The sequence below is a fragment of the Anticarsia gemmatalis genome, chromosome 18 (assembly GCF_050436995.1).
Source record: "Anticarsia gemmatalis isolate Benzon Research Colony breed Stoneville strain chromosome 18, ilAntGemm2 primary, whole genome shotgun sequence".
Classification (NCBI taxonomy): domain Eukaryota; kingdom Metazoa; phylum Arthropoda; class Insecta; order Lepidoptera; family Erebidae; genus Anticarsia; species Anticarsia gemmatalis.
Genome location: NC_134762.1, coordinates 5,670,884 through 5,690,034, shown reverse-complemented (window position 1 = coordinate 5,690,034; position 19,151 = coordinate 5,670,884). Strand labels below are relative to the sequence as shown.

At 34.6% G+C, this 19,151-nt stretch overlaps 3 protein-coding genes across 5 annotated transcripts in view; 1 reads left to right on the top strand and 2 right to left on the bottom strand.

Moving 5' to 3' along the window:
* Positions 1–456: 456 nt before the first annotated feature.
* On the bottom strand, positions 457–3,390 carry LOC142980713 (uncharacterized). Its single transcript, XM_076126257.1, has 4 exons — positions 3,234–3,390; positions 2,828–2,926; positions 1,599–1,755; positions 457–1,118 (listed from the first exon to the last, which is right to left on the bottom strand). The coding sequence occupies exons 1-4, from the start codon at positions 3,351–3,353 to the stop codon at positions 991–993; spliced, it is 504 nt and encodes a 167-aa protein (XP_075982372.1). The 5' UTR covers positions 3,354–3,390; the 3' UTR covers positions 457–990.
* A 2,143-nt stretch (positions 3,391–5,533) lies between these two features.
* On the top strand, positions 5,534–14,419 carry p (WD40 repeat domain-containing protein pink). Its single transcript, XM_076125916.1, has 5 exons — positions 5,534–5,705; positions 6,540–6,650; positions 7,392–7,631; positions 10,038–12,290; positions 12,593–14,419. Exons 1-5 carry the CDS (start codon positions 5,610–5,612, stop codon positions 12,950–12,952), a joined length of 3,060 nt encoding a protein of 1,019 aa, XP_075982031.1. The 5' UTR covers positions 5,534–5,609; the 3' UTR covers positions 12,953–14,419.
* A 566-nt stretch (positions 14,420–14,985) lies between these two features.
* Positions 14,986–19,151, bottom strand: part of Sox102F (transcription factor Sox102F) — a 274,330-nt gene continuing 270,164 nt past the window's right edge. For all 3 annotated transcript variants that reach the window (XM_076125982.1, XM_076125983.1, XM_076125984.1), the window contains 2 exons: positions 17,877–18,171; positions 14,986–17,765 (listed from right to left, as the gene is read on the bottom strand). In XM_076125982.1, coding sequence (XP_075982097.1) covers positions 17,513–17,765; positions 17,877–18,171 — 548 coding nt within the window. In that variant the 3' untranslated portion in view covers positions 14,986–17,512. The remainder of the gene's footprint in view (positions 17,766–17,876; positions 18,172–19,151) is intronic.

Sequence of the window (19,151 nt, the reverse complement as noted above, 5' to 3'; positions counted from 1 at the left end):
TATTGTATTCCACCTATAGAGTTTTTGCTGTAGGTATTCGCTTTAATATCAAATTAATATATAATATGTATTTTGTTTATTGAAATACATTAATTTATATTATTAGCTGCATGTTTGGCATGGCATGGTTAGCGTGGTCACCTCGCCATAAAAATCCGTAGTGCCGCGTGTGGTGGATTCGATTCCCACCCAGGATAAATATTGTGTTGAGCACGAGGTACTACGTATTTGAGACTAGATGTGAATGTATTTAGAAAAGTATGGATAATATTAAGTAAGTTTATTATTATGTTCGCATCAGTATATGCCAGTCGAAACAATTTATTCAAGTTAATAATGATAAAATACGCAGCATACTAAAAAAAATATTAAGGAAACACCAGTAAAAAAAAACAGTAAGTGGATCGAAATTTTATTTCGTTTGTGTCTTATATTAAAAATACAACAAAAGTCCTGTTACGACGTTTACTTAACTACTAATAGGTAGGTACAACAGATTAGAAAAATACATTGATAACTTTCATTAAACAAATGTACCTATCTTATACATGGCTACTGGGTTTGCTATATACATAATCGGCCCAGTCGGGCGGCAAAACCGAATATGTGTAGATCAGGGGTTCCCAACCTTTTCCTAGTCCGGGACCATTTTTACGTTATTCTTGTTAGCAGGGACCACTATGAAAGTATAATAAAAATAAAGCGTAGTATTCATCCTGAAAATTTAAAATTTTAAAGTCATTCGTGGACCATATATTATGACTCCCGCGGACCACTGGTTGGGAACCACTGGTGTAGATGAACCCGAATCGGCACAAGCCGAACAAGTGAGTCGAGTCGGTTATGTGGTTCAATAAATATTGCTCAACCGAACGTGCCGAACCAAATATGTGTGTAGCAAGTCTCAGGAATAAGTCACCAAAGCCAAGTCAGTCATCGAAATCAGTTCATATTGACTTAATGTGCGAGCTTCAATACATCCTTTACTGGTTAACAATGTCCATATTCAGGTAGAAAATATGCAGAGTATGGCGGCGGCAAGTCAGCGTTGTGTAGATTTGGCGACTCAATCACCGGCTGTGCCAAGATTTCCTGTCTCCTGTTCCGACGTCGACGGTCTGCAATGGTAAAAATAAGCTTTTTAGATGTCAGATAAATGAAATAGCCGGCCAGGTGCATAAATGAAGTTGATTCCGTACTATTACCTCAAAGACAGCAAAAATCACGTTTGTTGTAAGTATGGGAACGCCGTTAAATATTTATTTTACCTTTATTTTTAGTATTTATTGTTATAACAGTAACAGAAATACATCATTTTAACTGTCTTACTATTACGGATTATAAGATACAACCTGGTGACAGACAGAAAAAGTAAATTCTCAGTAATACAAACTAATAAATGAGCAGTAGGAACTTTGTGCGATGAGTGTCAGCCCGTGACCACGGACGGTATAATTCGATCGAAACGTCAAGTAATCAAATAAGGTATTCTAACCTTTAATTTTCAATCGAATTTGAGACCCGTTACATTACAATATTATGTTTACAAGTCGCGAGAGTTTAAAATCGTTAACTTTAGCGATGACCAACATACTCACCTCTAATAAGTTTATAGCATAACAGAGCACATATAAAGACCACAACCGCCAAGAATGAAAACAGAATTATCCTAAATATGCATTGAGGCGCCGCGTCTGCAGGTGAACTCGCCACAATATCCAACGTGTGATCCAGCGATACATGTTGTATATCATGCTGGAACAAAGTTAAATAAGGCTAAGTATAGGTACACCTTACAAACTTTTATTTACATCTTAAAATATAAAAAACTAGCTGACCCGCGCAACTTCGCTTGCGTCACATATTACGCCATGTTTTTGTAACACGTTTTACTGTTACCTACTCTGCTTCTATTGGTCGTAGCGTGATGATATAAAATATGCTTTTTTTTCACGAAAAATATTCTCAAAATTATTTATATCTCTTAGTATAACGAAGTCGCGCTAAGACATATCCGCCATTAAAACAGTTGCCATGGCAACGTAATTTTGTTAATTCAATGTCATTATAATATTGATATTTCGCGACTTCGTTGAATTTTCTGAATTTTCCCGGGAAATGCGTCATTTTCCCGGGGTAAAAAGTAGCCTATGTCCTTTCTCGGGTATCAAAATATCTCCATACCAAATTTCATGCAAATTGGTTCAGTAGTTTAGACGTGATTGAGTAGCAGACAGACAGACAGACAGACAGACAGACAGACAGAGTTACTTTCGCATTTATAATATTAGTATGGATAGTATGGATAAGGGCCTCGAGCTTTGTAGCGCGATTCTCTACAGTCGGTACTGTCGAGTATCGAAAGTTTGACATTCAAAATAATACTGGTAAAATAGTTCCTGCGACGCCCGCACGCGGCGTTGATTAGATTTTCATACAAAATTTCTCCATCACTATCCTGTTGTCGCTAATCGATAGTAGTAGAAGATATAAAGCTACTGTAGCTCAATTCTCTACTACTATCGACTACCGGCAACCGGCCTGTCATTGAGAAATTTTGTATGAATATCTGATCAGCGCCTCTAACGGGTGTCGTACACTACTAACTATTTTTGCAGTACATTCTAAATGTCAAACTTTCGATACTCGACAGTACCGACTGCACAGAATCGCGCTACGGGTGGCAAATGTCAAAATAGCATCCTGTTTTTCTACACGTGCGTTTTAGTCATTAACGATATTGTATTTACGGTTAGAAGATAGATTAAATATGGCATTTATATCTACCCAGATACATATTTTAGTAGAGTCATTATAAAAAACTTACGCCATAATTTGTTATATTTACAACAGCAGGTGTGGGGCGAGGGACATTCGTCCCGGAGTAGTCGAGCCCCCAGTTTGACAACGAAGACAGAGTCGGTAGCTGACGGGGAAGGATTTATTAAGTTTTTAGTCACAATATTTTTTTTTGTCAAAATGACACGCTCTTGTGTCGCGGGAACATTTGCAAACATACAGACACAAAGTAAACCAGACCCGGAACCACCATTCTTTCCTCTTTTTAATATATTTGTGCAATTCACAGCACCTTAACCCTGGGCCACGGATCCAGTCAATAATGGTAATGTTCGTGTTAACGGTAAATTTTAATGGTATAAATATGTTATAAAATCGCTTATAGCTTTGCTCCTACAAAATGTGATGTTTTCAAGCTAAAGTTATATACTTACAACAGCTGGTAGAGGGCGAAAGGTGTTGAACCAGGACGAGTCGGGCATCCAGATTGGCAACGGCGACATAGTCGGACGCTGATGGGACGGTATGAGACGGTACGGGGGCCGAGTGATCATTCGTGACGTCACGTTATTAATGTATTCCGCTAACCATTTATCTAAACTAGAAAAATACATTTTTGATTATGCATAAAACTTTTAATTGAAGTAGATAACTTATAATGAAAGCCAAAACGACTCGGTCGAAATGGGTCTAGAAAAAAATATACACGGCAGTCCACACCAAACTCTTAAATTGTATTATAAATCCCGAGCTATAAAAATGGGTCGGTACTTTCAGCATACAGCTAGTTGTAAGATAGTAGTCTGAGTAAAAAAAATAAATAACAAACTCACACAAATAATAATTGAATGCTTTCGTAAGTACCTACTACAGGAGGTACAAAAGTTGCTTTACAACTAAACATTTTCAATTCTACTATTTTCAAACTTTAATAAATGAACAGACAAAATCAAGTAGAATTTGTTGGAATTAAACATTTCAATCGATTTTTTAGGATTTTTTTTACTTATTGAAAGACATAGGTATTGCTTAGTTTATATCTTATGCTTTAATTAAAATATCTTCGCGCGTAAATCTTGCTAAGTATTACTTAGGTACTGTTTCCCAATAATTAGTAAAAACTTAACAATGATACCTATTGTAACAGTTCTTTTAATAACAATATTGTTGATGATGATTTATTTTAATATCGCAGGAGGTAAAATAATTAAAATTCTATTTCACATATGCACGTTATTTATAAACCAGGATAATTATGGGTTTTCACATGGTAAGATAAAACGTGCGTTTACGCAATAAGCAGCGATAGCCGTAGAAGCATCCATCCATTTACGCGAATTTGGGGTTTAAAACTGTAACTTATACGAGTTAGGTATTAGAAAATATTTCTTAGGAACTTTCATGCCTAAACAGTTCTCGTAGCAATGAGTCCTTTACTAGTACTTGCCTAGAGTGATAGACTTAAGGCTTATTAATGTTTCGTTCGTTTCCGAACTAAAGAGATACCATCACGTCTGCTACACCCGAAGGTGTAACAGTAAATCAATTGCGAGCTTATTGTTATGAAACGGTCACGTTACTAACCCCATAGCTAGAACTGAGAATTTCCTCAAAAAAATTTAAAGGCCCAGTTATTGTATTTTTTGCTCGACCCGTGTATCGAACCTGAGACCACACAAACAGTAAATACATGAATATTATTTAAGGCAAGCAACGTTCTTCGTATATTAAAATGCTGTCAGTAGCGTCTTTGATCTTGGAAAGAAAATAACTCTGCGAAAAGAGTAGAATTAAATATTAAAAAAAAACTGTTTTTATCTATGTTCCTGCTTACTTCATTGGCTGTATCGGCTCCATCTTATAACTAAACACAACCTCACTTCATTCACTATAAAACTATAATAAAAATATAAGCAGGTATGATGAACTAAAAATACCCAAAACACCGCTGCTAATCTATAAAATATAATAGTTATTTTTCCTTAACCTTTTTATAATGGCTGATTAGTTTCAGGTCTACGCAAAATATTAGTTGTATTTTTATTTTTATACTTTATTTTCCTGTTTATTCCATTAACTACTCTTAACATTTACGATCTTACTAGCATTCATAAACTCTATGCTTACGAAAACCATCTGAAAAAAAAACCCCTACTAGTTAGTATGAACAATACCTAACAACAACTAATATTCGTGGTAGATACATAATAAATGCTTTTTCTTTTAAATAATCTATTTTAAACACAATATTTAGTATTATGCGGAATTTTTTTTAAATAAATTATTGAGCTATTGTTAATAAATTTTCAACCACGTTTATATTAGTCAAGTATGTCCATATTACCTGTGACACGATGCTTTCTATGTTGGGTGGCTAAGGAACAACAAACGCCTGCTAGGAAATGAAAGTAATTAAAATGTCTTCTACAGGTGTTATGTACCTATGATTACTACCCACTTGTTAATGAAAACAGTCTGGTATCGTAAATGTACAAATCCTATGTAGTAGATAAAATAAGAAAAGACAGGTTATAATAATATACCTACGTAATTTTAATTATAAAATAATCATTACTCAATTAACTATAGTGCTGCCATGCACGGGCCTCGTGTAAACATTTGGAAACAATGTTCAATTTAACTATTTATTTTGAATCTGTGGTTTCTGTTCGTTCCCATTCGATCTTGAAAGTTGAATGGGTGGTTTTCATTCATTCTCATCTGCCATGCATGAATGAACTACTTTGTTTGTGTTGTTAGCAGGAGTAAAGTAGTTATCGTAAAATTTAAATTAAAAATGGTTATTTAATATGTCTCGTCCCAATTTCTCACCATATTTACTCCAAGAGCTTCCAGATATTACGGACTGCATAAATTATCCTATCAAAAATGTTCAGCGCATAAAGGTTAGTACTAATAATCACTTTCTTTGGCCTTTGTTCAAAATAATTTAGCTAATTGTCTATATTTAACCTTCGGAAGTAGGTAACTGCTACGAGACAGTGCATGTGCATCTATTCGTTGTCCATGTGTATGAAGACATTGAGTATGAGAAATGGGTTATTCATGAATTCGAATGTGTGTTACGAAATTCTATGTTAGTCAATAATCTCGTATTTGGTATTTTCTTGCTAGTTCTTTTTCCTACTTATAGTTTTCTTGTAAGAACATTTGAAATATATCTAATAAGATGTTATCTTTTCGTTGCACATGTGTTGCAGTTGTGTGATTTCTGTAATGATGTTATCAAAAGACTTCCCTGCTGTCATAGTTTGCATAATCTTTCTCAACCCATTTTATTACTAATGTATGTACCTATCTATTATGTACATAGTTAGTTTGTAGTTATATTTCATATCAAAAGGTTTTTCCATGTTACAATTTATTCTATTGATTACAGTATTTCTATAGTTTAATAGTATTTTATTTATTTGCTCTTTACATTTACTGCCTGATCAATTTATCACATGCATCTCATTGGTATAAACAAATTTAAATAACAATAAATTAATTGATAATAATCATGATATAAAATCATTTTTTAAAACTACCTTGATATGTTACTAATAAGCCACTTCTAAAAGTCTTTGGTGTGTTTCTTTGGGCACAAACCCTCAACCGCTTGAATGGGAGACGCATGCATAACCCACTTGGCTATCAGTGCTCAGCTGATTGCTGCTCATGGATTTAATATAAGCTATAGTTATGTTACTAATTATGATTTTTGTTTAATATTTCAGTACACATGTTTTGATGTATCAAAGTCCTTAATTGCATTTGGAGCGACTAGCGGAGGTATATATATCTTCAACCGGAATCCTTGTGAATTTGTACAACTAATACCCAATAAGGTGAGTTTCATACTCTTGATATAATAAACTATCTGCTGACTTGTATCTACTTATTATTTAAGAAAATTATACCAGTCTAATAAATCTGTACATATAGTTGTCATCTAATTATAGTGACAGTACTCTACATAGATCCTCTTGCCTCTGTCTTCCCCCATTGGAAGAAGGTATGATTTTAATGTATGTGCTCAAAATCGACTTTTTAACAGCTTGGTAAAAAGAATGCATTTAAGAATCTCTCTGCTTTGCTCTCTCTCCCTGAGATTAGGTAGTTTATCTATTCAAACTGTCATGTTTATATGAGCTTAAACTCTATTGTATAGATAAACTACCACTAAGTGTACCCCAGAAACTATGGGTAATTAACTAATTAATTATACTGGTGATAATATTGAATAGGGATGTTGCATTTTTATGTTCAAAAATAAAAGATCTTAGGTATGCTCGTTTCTCTTCCAATGTTTCACTTGATCATTAAAGCAAATCATAATTTGTAACAGACTAAATTTTAGTTGATATTATTGAGTTTCGAATCTTTGGTGGATTGTCTTTATATATCAAAGGAACATTATTAGTTATTTGTGTTTCCATAAAACAAGTTTCAATGTTTTATTACACATGTGATAAGCACTTACAATTTTACATTTTAATGTGTACACTTACAAAACACTACATTAACCCAAATTAAGCAAATATTTGCCAAATATTTTTTAAACAACACCAAATGTAAAATGTTTTCAGGATGGTGCCATCACAAGATTGGTTATTTCACCCGATGAGAGGCACATTGGTTTTGCCAACGGACGGGGTTTGGTCACAGTTGCGGCATGCAACCAGTCTCTCAGTGGAAGCCAGTCGACTGTCACCTCCAAAGAGCACCAAGGCAATGAGATTACCACCATGATTTGGAGCAACAATCACATGTTGTTCACTGGAGATGATGTTGGGAAGATAGCTGTTTTGCAACCACAAAATTTTATTGTAAGTTTTGTTACACAACGCAGTTTGTCTAATTAAATGCATGTTTCGCACAGTAGTTCAAGTGGTCGCTTAGCTCCTATAATTAACGCATTTGCTGTGGGTTCGAATCCAATTCGGGATAAATATTTATATAATAAGACAAATAAATTTTGATAGTGAAAAGAATTTGATGTGTAACTGTTGCATTGCTGTGAGCAAGTTACTCATTGTAACTTGTTATGTATGTCGCAAGCACTAACCAACAATTTCATCATGTTAGGCAAGAAGCTGGCTCTAATGATTGATCTAAATTTGAGAGTGGACTTATTTAAGAATCACTTTTTTTGTCCAATAGTTTTGTATGAAGCTACTTATTATGTTCTTATTCGTAATTTCGTCGTTGGGATTACAAATTGTCACTTAGTATTTTTATCAAACTTGGGATAAAATCATGGTGGACTGTGACTGATACTATTATGTGATAATAAATACGCCCACTAAATAACTTGCTTTGGTATGTAGATACGCCCCATAATACAACTGTCCCATAAACAAGTAAAATTTATAAGTATTAAGTAACTTTTTAATAAGTAACAAGTAAGTATACTCAAGGAAAAACTATATTTACAAAGGGAAAAGCCTTTGATTATGTTATTAAATATAATATACTTATTATAAAAACAATGTCCCCTGCTTCATTGTTTGTTTGCGATAATCTCAAAAAACCCTAAATGGATTTTCATGCGGATATATATACGTCATGATTCATGAGGAAGGATTTAGTGTATTAATGAGGATTGTAAATTGGTCTTTAAATATGGTTGTTGTAGATGTCGAAATATTATAGTGCCGCGATCGGGATCCAAGTTTTAGTAAAATATAATTATCTGTACTACTATAATTATTTTATAAAGAAAATAAGTTTTGAAAAAAAATGTTTCACCAGTATGAATGCTGGAATAAAATATAGATCAACGGTAACCCACAAGCTAAGTGGCTGACAGTGGCCTGTTTGATAAAACTACTTATGTAAATCTAGTTAAATGGAGGATGCCAAGGCTCTTCATTAAGTTGTAAGACTATACTCACAGTTGATATACTAAATGGATATATAGGCACTTCTTTTATACGCATAATTATGTGTCTGTATATTAGCTATTTCTAGCCCGGGTAAGGCGAGGACAGGCCACTAGTATTTACTATTTATTTAGGTGTTTTATTTGTTTACGCGGAGTATCCGATCGGAGGTACCGCGTCCTGGCCACGTTATGGTGACCGCAGATGGAACACCGTCAGGTTTTTAGTCGGTATGCCCAAGTCAGCCGGAACGCCTTGCCGGCGGGAGAGCCCGACAGACCCCCGCTATCCTCCCTGGGGCGGGACATGCAGTAATGCATTTTCCTGACGAAAAAAAAAAAAAAAAAAAAAAAAAAAAAAAAGGTGTTTTATTTGTTTACATAATTCCTGTCGGTGTTCCAAATCATCATCATGACTTTGCACTTGTAACGTCAATTATTTTAAACAAACGTTTAATGTTTAGTTATATTTCATTTACATAACAATCGGCCTGTACCTCGTGATGTCTGATAATAATATTTTCCGGTTTTTCTGCCGTCGAATATTTACTTTCTTTTGTATACCCAGATGTTATGAATTAATGTTTTGTAATTTTCGATCGTTTTTGCTTTGAAATATTTTACTTGAATTCTATAATGAACTTATCCATTAACGTGCTGATATTATGAAATAGTAACACTGTAACTTATTTCAGCCAATTTGAATAAGACCATAATAATGCACAAAAAATCCTCATAACTTTACCTAAATAGATATAACTATACTTTACTCACACTTTTATAAAATTAATCACTAGCAAACAAGTAGATGCAGCAGGGATTATTATTTTAAAATATACTACAGAGAAGGGGGCTTGTGTTACATAATACAAACTTGCTGATTACACTGTTAGCTATGCTTAATAGTATTTTCTAAGTCCTGTTATTACTTTGACCTTGCTTAGCCAATATAGTTTCATATTCTTAATGGTATTTTAATTAGCTTGCGTGCAGTGTTAAGCACGTAAAGCGATGGTCCCGGTCGGTGTCGTTTATCAGGCACTGTTTAAGTTAAGTAGTATGTCTTCACGCAGCTAAAAGAACTTAAATATAGGTACCATGGAGTATGCTAATGACCATCGAATCACTACTGATACTGAGTCACTACTAATGTAAACAAAAATAAGCGTTAATACTAAATTGCAAAACAGGTCTACGCGATGAGCATTTTAAGGTTTCATATACCAGTAAACCCGTGACCGAAACGTCGAACAGCTAATAAGTTATCATAAACCTTAAAATTCAAATCGCGTGCGATAGTTTATAATCTTTAAAATTCTTAACTTATTTACCTTAATATTTCTATTTCCAGGCGAAAACCATGTTCCAGAGTTCATCGCTGACCATCATGAGCTTAGACTCGCGTATTTGTCAACTAGACATGAAATCACACATGCTCCTCGTTTCAACACTCACACGATGTTACATATGTGACACATCCCGGGAACAATACAGACAAATCGGACAGAAACTACGCGACGGCGAGTTCGGCGCCTGCTTCGTCAACAAAGAAAAGAAAGATGAACCACACACAGACAATACCGCTCAAGACTTCACCGAAGTACGTAAATATAACATAGTGAGCGACGACTCCGGCTTCGCTGTAGGCCAAGGACTACAAAATACATTTATCTTCTGCGCAAGACCCTCGTCCAGAATATGGGAATCTACCATAGACGGAACGGTCATAAGAACTCATCAATTCAAACAAGTACTTGCAAGAAAACCTATGAAAGTGGTCACAGAAGAATGTTATCAGAACCAAAACGTCTCTTTAGACGAAATAGCGAGTGACAATGAAGGACAATCAGTTAACTTCCCCAAGATATTTTCTACAAACGGTGCCATATTTTCGTTTAGAAAAAACGCCTTGTATTTCCTTAATATTACTGACGTCGATCATACAATTTGGTTTGATGCGTACAAAGATATTGTTGATTGTAAGATATATTACGATATGTTGTACATTTGGTTGTCTAACGGCTCTCTAGTTAGCTTGAAGTATATGAAAGTGGATAAATATTTAATGAAGTGCTATGTTGAAGAGAAGTATGTATTGTGTGCTGAACTGTGTGCCTTGTTCAGTGAACATTTACTGTCTAACACGTTGTCGCCTAAACTGCATATTTTAGTGAGTCTCAGAGATAAAATAGAGAATACAGAGTTATTGGAAACTATAAAGGATGTGTTAGATAAATTTGATAGTCTGAAATCGAATGACGCTACTCAGATGAAATCTGGCATATACATTGTAGACAACACTTATCATGCGCAGTCATCGTTACTGGAGAACGCAGCCACGAAACATGATGAGTACAAGTTTAGTTCATTGCCTCCAGAAGCGATGCAGACGTTAAAGGACCTGAGCGTGTCTGTGTCGGGCAAGTTGAGCTCCAGCAAGAAAATATTAAAAGAAAAATGGGAGGATTTCGAAGGCAAAATGAAACATCTGAGTGTTGATAAACATAATCCAGATATAAAAGAAACACCACATATCGAAAAACAACACACACCAGATCTCAACATTAAAAGGATACCTTCAGAAGAGGCCATCGCTCCGATCCCCCATGTTTACGACAACGATATTATTTACAAAGAATCTAGTCAAAAGGCCATAGATGTAGACAATAATATATTAGAAAAGAATAAGGTGTGCAAGTCTGTCTATCAATATTATAAATTAAGCCTAGTTAGTAAGGAGACGGAGCAATCGAATTTAGTTTCTACTATTGAAAATTACGCCTGTGATATTAGCCAGATCTTCAGCCTTATGTTACACCTAGAGAGTTATTGCGTGAGTATTGGCGCGCTGGATGAATCTAAATTTGTACCTAACCATATCTTTCTCAGTTATTTGAGTGAAGCGACCGATCGTGAACAGTTGTTGGAATCTATAATAAAGGACGAGACATTGTACAAATACTTCGTAGACTCATGTATAGCTGTGAACGTAAAGACTCAGAAGCTGATGAACATTGGATGCGACTGCGGGTTCCCGCTTCCTTACTCGAGAACACAACAAACACCAGCGTTTTCTGATCTAATAGACGAATTTATCGAAAGGCAGTGGTCGAGTCAGACACGTAGCCAATGTTACGATGTATGCAAACGTATGCCATATTTGTGGAGGAAGATCCTGTACTTACGACGTAACGAAGACTTGCTAAACATTCTGAGGATATTGTTACAAATGTTGGACGAGAGTCTGTTGCATTCTTTCTTGCCGCAGTTCACGTTAGACACGTGGGAGAGAGCCGTGCAGTTGTATGCCACTTTACACGCGAATATTTGCTTGAATTGTTCTAAAAAGTTCGATCATATATCTGTGAGGGATACTTTGAGCTGGGACGACCTGGGAGCGCTTATGATCAAGTCGATTGGTGGCAGGAATGCGATCAAAGTGTTGGAGAGATATACCGGCTTAATAGACGAGGGCGCGATCACTGTGAAGTTCTACCACACTTGTTTGATGGTGACTATGTACGAGAAATATGACGTCACTATTACTACACCCTTGACTGATACCATGTATAGCTCTTACAACTTTGACGACTCAAAATTTGAGGTGAGAATATTATCTAGTCTTTTTTCTTTGTTCAATCATGTTTGTAGTGCTTTAATACCTATTATATGAGTGTATTAAATTTTAGTGCAATCCATCCCGTAGTTTTTACGTCATACTGGAACGTACAGATAGACAGACAGTCAAAATTTTATAAATTGCAGTTTTGGTATCAGTATCTGTTACTGAACGGTGTTTATTATTAATAATAATTTATATTCAATGTACACAATTGATCTCTGTACAGATTGTTATAAGTATAGATCTTATTCATGTTATAAATCGTTCAATCACTCCGTTTTCAGATATGCCAATTGCTCCGAAGCACATTGAATGGTCAAACGAAAAATACAGCTCTTCCAATAATCGTCGCGGCGAAATCAAAACATTGGGGTATGAAACCATTAACGGAACTCATTCAAACAGACGATGAAACTACGGAGGAATATATCAAAAATGTAAATATTAACAATATATTAGACAACTTGTATTACATAAATAATGGTATCACAGACTGCATGTTGTGTGGGTTGCCACTTCAAAATTCTGTTCTAATCAAAGATGGCGGCTTATGGGTTTTTAAATGTGGCCACACGTTTCATGGAGCGTGCTTAGACCTGAGCAAAGTAAAGCTATGTCCTTCGTGTTCTCCTGTTAATAAGTAGAATATGTTACCGAGTTGGTTCAGCACAATAGTATTTTTACAATTACAAACTTATTTATCACGTTTTTCTGTTGATTTGTATACTTGTTTGATATTATTCGTAGATATTTTCTATTATTGTTTTTTCCAATGTAATCGTGTTGATGTAGAGGTTTTCCATATTTGGAGGCTCAAATGAACAGCTATTTTTTAAACGATTGATGTTTAAGACAGCTTATGAATGAAACTTATTTCTCTAACGTTTTATGAAATAATCGGTATTTTCTTATGAATTGTTAAAATTATATATTTTGCTAAATTGATCGCTTGTTCCTATCATCTTGTATTTAAAAGAAAATGTTACGGTTTCTGTTCATTTTATTAAATTATTGTTGTTGTCTAAGACATTAATTTTCTTATTGAATATTCTTCCTTTATGGCTTTATTATTCGTTATGAATAAAACTGTCGACATGAATTTGCCTTTTCAAAATCTTCTTAAAACTAGGAAATATTTTTTTAACAAATTAATATATCTAAATTATTAGATGAGCATTAAATTAAAAGCTTATTTAAGCCTAAATTGTAACTAATATAGTTATTTTTATAGCGCGCAACGTTGATATTGTAATAATCTCACATTTAGCGTAAGTTACCTGATAGAGATACCAAAGTAACTTGTACTTAACAATTGTATTATTGTAATGACCCCTATACACGTTTGTCCAACAGTCTAAAAGTTTGTCCAACAATCCAAATGTTTGGCCAACAGCCAAATGTTTGTCCAACCTTCCTCGTGTGGAGAGGTAATTGGTGTATGTTGGATCGTGTTCACCTCCAATATTATATTGACTGCCTTTGTGGCTCGGTCGGTGGTGTATGCGCGTAGAGGTCGCTGGTTCTAATCTTGCGTCGGGCCAAAAAAGTGTATCATGAGGTTTACTGTTAAGAAGAGATTGAGGTTGCAGACCTCCGTATCTCGGAGGGCACGTAAAGCCGCCAGTCCTGCGTCTGATCTCTCAATGTTCGTGTCGGTCCCATCGGGCTACGAGTGAAGGAATAGGGAGTGTACCTGTGTATTGAGCACTCACTTGGCCACTATAAACAAAGTCCTGCACAGTTTCGATGAAATTGGCCGCCGTACCCGGATATCGGCAGATATTACATACATGAATATTAGCACGCCTTTTTCCGATAGGAGTAGGCACTTAAGCGGAGATCAAAGAACGCCACTTGGTACAGATATTATTATTATTGTGTTCGATTATAAATTGGGACAAGTTGCATGTTGGACTGTTTGTTGACCGTGTGCAGGGAGCATTAAACGATGCATGTAACGAACTTACTGTATATAAAAATACATAATATATAAAATATTTTTGTATATGCAATGAAGTGTATCCATATCATGTAATAATTATTTTATTCTGATACTTGTGTATTAAAATCTATGAATGTATGAAAATTATATTCTTAATAAAATTAATTATTCGTCATTAACTGTATCATTTGTTGACCACACATGGCTTGCAACAGACAATATTAATAGGATACTAATAACATATAGTTGTGTCAAGATAACACTTTTTGGTAGGAATCGAACCCACGACATCCTTACTCTAGTTACTAGTTAACCAGAGAATATGTGATTATATATTTTAACGCACGTATGTATGTATATTTCCTATATATTTCTCTAATCGAAAAATTACCAAATTATTTAGCAAAAAAATTAATATAATTTATAAAATGCATAAATAAAATTCTAATTTTGTTTTGCTGTAAGTTGCCTGTTATTAAATTAACAGCAATGAACTTATTTACGAGGAAACAGATTGCTCTACTAAAAGCTGGAGGCGCTTATTTTAGCATAAAGGGTACACCTTACGATACCTTATTGCGTCATTTTACACTGCATCTTACAGGAGCTTATTAAAAATACTTACCAGTTTTTTATATTATGTCGTTCTTGGAAGTTCTAGTCTTAGTTCCTTTCAATGGATTTTAATCGGGTACGACAAACAAACTATGAGGAATATAAATAAAATACAACAAGTAATATTTTTCAATATTTATTTTTTAATATACTTTTGGGTTTTGGCACAATTTTTAAACAATGTGTCCTGGTTTACACTAGGTATTAAAACCTAAACTCTATCTACTTACACATTTGAAACATTTTCGAATGCTAAGTAATACGGCATGCTGGATGTAAAACTCAACAATGCCTACATCGTTAAAATAGTTCAAAAACTATTAAAAAATAACAACGTTTTTAAGTACGTAAATTGTAAATTATCAGTACCTACCTTGTGATGTTCGATAAAGTACCAGAATGGCACTAACTAGGTACTATTTATGGCAAGATATGGATGCTACCAAACGAATTGTTACATCAGTTTCAATAAATAAAAATTAAACTCGTTCGAGATCCTAACTCATACGACAAGACACCAAAATTAAGTATCATTCGTTAAATAACCACAATTACTAACGTTTACATCAAAATATACGCGTATTTACATGAGTTCAACATAAAAAATAAATAATTTAACGGCACTGATCTAAACCCTTATACATTTACTATGAATACACACTACTTATAAACATTAAGTTTCACATACACAATAAGTTTTATTTATTCATACTAACGCTACGTCACCTCAATTACTGGCATACAGCTTTTAAAGAAAAAGAGAAAAAAAAACAAAAACAAGTTTATATACTTAATTAGAAAAATAAATAACAAAATTCAAAAAATGGCAATCAACTTCTTCGTACATTTTTTTAATTTTTTTACTCGAAATATCTATACACGTTTTTTTTCTAAGAGCTATATAAAAATGTAGATAATATTATGCGTTACTACAGCTTAGGTACTATTATCTACTTATATAAATTGCACAATTCGATAAAGCGAATATTTGTTTACATTAATAATAGTTTAAGGGCATTACATCACTTTAATTTAATAAGTAAGTACAAGATACAACCAATATATTAATAGGTATAAATTATTATGTTTAAAAAAAGATAAGATACGTACCCAAACTTAATAAAATATTTAATAAATTGTTGATTTTTTCAGTATAAGTTTTACATTTTTCAGATAGCTATAGTTGTAGGTACAGTCGAGTACAGTGATGTAGGCCCTAAATTATCCCACATAATGTCGGTGGGGTTTTACAAATCAATAATGGGAATAATGTCTTTATATGTAACAAATTGACAATTTCTGAATTGACTATTGAAATTTTCAAAAATACTATCGGTAACCCAAATCTCGATTTGTATCAGACCCAAACTTGACAGTAAAAAACATATGTTGTAATCTTTCCTTAGTTTCAATTTCAATACTATAAATAATAAATATAATTTATACGTCATTGGCTATGTTGTATAATTGTTAATATTAAGTTTTTGTTGAAACTGTTCATTATAGATAGTTCTATTACAAATCTCAACTAAGTCTATGAGTATTTTATAACCATTATGCATATAGATCTCACTGAATTTAAATAAAAACAGTTCCAGTGTTCAAAACACTTAAATTTTCAAGCAATCCGCTTCAAATTTTTGGTTTGATACATTTAAATTGCTTAGTTTCTAAAGCAGCTACAATATTACAAACGTTACTCCGCAATAAGTTTATACATGGCCGCGCGATAGTCAAGATTCAAAGTACTTTACGACTAACACTAACAGCTAAACACTAATCTCTGAATCTTACACTAAAACTGCCGAACATTCGAGTAAAACTTAATAATAAACTACCTACGAAGGGAATTTTACTTATTTACAAAGAATCCGCAGATCTGCATTCATCCGGCGCTACTCACAACTTCTACTTTATATAATGATTTGAGATGATTAACCTACGTACGTATATACATTGTTTCTCTAATTATCTACGTGTTGGTTTAATACAACATTTGGCACAATTTCTTTTGTAAAAGGGATTATCTATTTGTGCCAAAAATCTAACATTCTAGTCCAAAACATTGATATAGGTCGTACCTAAATGGGCGATATTTACATAGTAGGAGAACTATACACCCGCATAATACTTATATGTAATATTTGTAAAACAATTGTTCTAATAGATGCCTATTGGACCATATTCTCAGCACAGTAGCATCATTACTGAATGTACAGTGCTTCACAGTTACCAATATCAGTTACTGTACTAAGAAGTTCCTTTTAAGTTTTATTATTTTTCTTCATAACCGTTTTTCACTGGGAAATATCACTGCTTAGCACACATGGGATATACGGGCGCAAGTGTCCAACGTTACATTTTTCTTAAGTCACTAATGGAATAATCTCATTATTAATAAAATCAGTATTTTGTAAACGAGAGATCCAATTTGAGACACTGGCAAAACAACTCACAAAATAATATAGCTACAGTTTATACATGAAGCGCCCACCGGTCACGAGGGACAGTGGGGGCTCGAGATTCATGTCAAGTCTTTGTGGATGTAGTGTCCTAGAAGGTTCTAGGTGTCTTGTTACCAGGGGTGGTGCGTGGGGGGTAGCGGGAGGGGCGCGGCGTGCGGGTACGGCCAGCCGCGCGCCGTACCTCAATCATCCTCCCTGGGTGAGAGCGGAGGAGAGAACGCGGGGTTCATGTAGTTGCCTCCGTTTGGTGGAGGTGACGAGTTGGAGGGCCCCGGTGAGGAGAGCGAGGGAGGTAGGAAGCCCAGCTCACTACCGCCGTCTCTGCACCACAGCTGCCTCATCTCCTGCCGGCGTGTCCGCATTAAGTTCTTGTACTCAGATATCCGCATCTTCTTGCCGTCGACTATGCATGTCCTTTTTGGTCTTGGGCGATACCTGAAACAAGAAGATCGAATCTATAAGTAAGGAATTAAGGATGAATGTTATTTTACTGAAATGTCTTTCGACGGGTAAGCTCTTTCAATCTCTATTATAATTCAAACTTACCTATAGTCAGGGTGCTTCTCCATGTGCAGTTTGGACAATCTCGACTGCTCCTCGTAGTAGGGTTGTTTCTCAGCATTGGACATGGCCTTCCACCTCGCGCCGAGGATCTTGGATATGTTAGAGTTGTGCATGTCTGGACACGCTTTGAGGATCTTCCTGCGTTCGTCTTTTGCCCACACCATGAACGCGTTCATTGGTCGCTTGATGTGAGGTTTGCCGGTCTCATCGCGTCGCGGTTGACGGACGAGCTTGGCTTTCTCGGCATCTTCGGATGGTGATTGGCTCCAAGATGATGCTAGAATAGAAAGATAAAATGAATAAATAAACGACACATTCTTTCGAAATTCTGCCCAATAAAGCTGTCTGGATAAATGTTGTGTGCAGTGAGCGGTCCTTTAATATGAATCATCTTAATATAACTCTCGATATAATCTGCTTGTAAGGTAAACTGCCGAACGAGCACAATTTCTGTCGCCCACACAAAATTATGTAAATATAAATAAGTTATGAAAATTTTAATGGTGTGTCGCGGTGTTGTGCTATGGTAGTACAATCGGAAGCCGAGCTAAGATGCTATAAATTATCGCTAGAGATGGATGCCGGCCGTAAAACAATCGTTAAATTTGGATTGTGTGACTATTTCGAAGCTTTCCATTTATATCTAAATATACAATGCTGTTATAAAAGCCATATATGTATATTGTTTAAAAGTTTTATAGTCTTTATTCTAATTAAAATATTTTTTACTAGTTATTAGTTTTATAACGTATTTGGTTAAACACACAATCTCATGAAATAATTATTAGAATTTATCTTGAATAGAAATAAAAGTCAGGTAATACCCGCACGTATTTACTTATCTAATAAAAAATAAACTGTGACGAAATTAACATAATAATGCCATCGTTACGCTACATCCATTACCTTATTTGTCATAACAGGTGTCAAGGGATTACACCAAATCCATATAACAAAATGGCGGAATCGTTGTCTTAATTGATGAATACATTTAAATAGATTACTGTTCAACTGTTTGTATCCTTAGCTTACATTAAAACTAGCTCTCATTTAACCAAGATGTGACAACTTTCTTGAATAATTTAAGATCTAATCATGATAACTGATAAGTATAAATAAAATATAATTAAAGCTTGAGGCAAGAAAAGCCTATTTTCCACACTTAATTTTATTCACCCATAATACAACTTTCACAGGAAAATATGAAAGATAGTGATATAATTGTGATTAATAAAATAATTTCCGATTACAATAGAC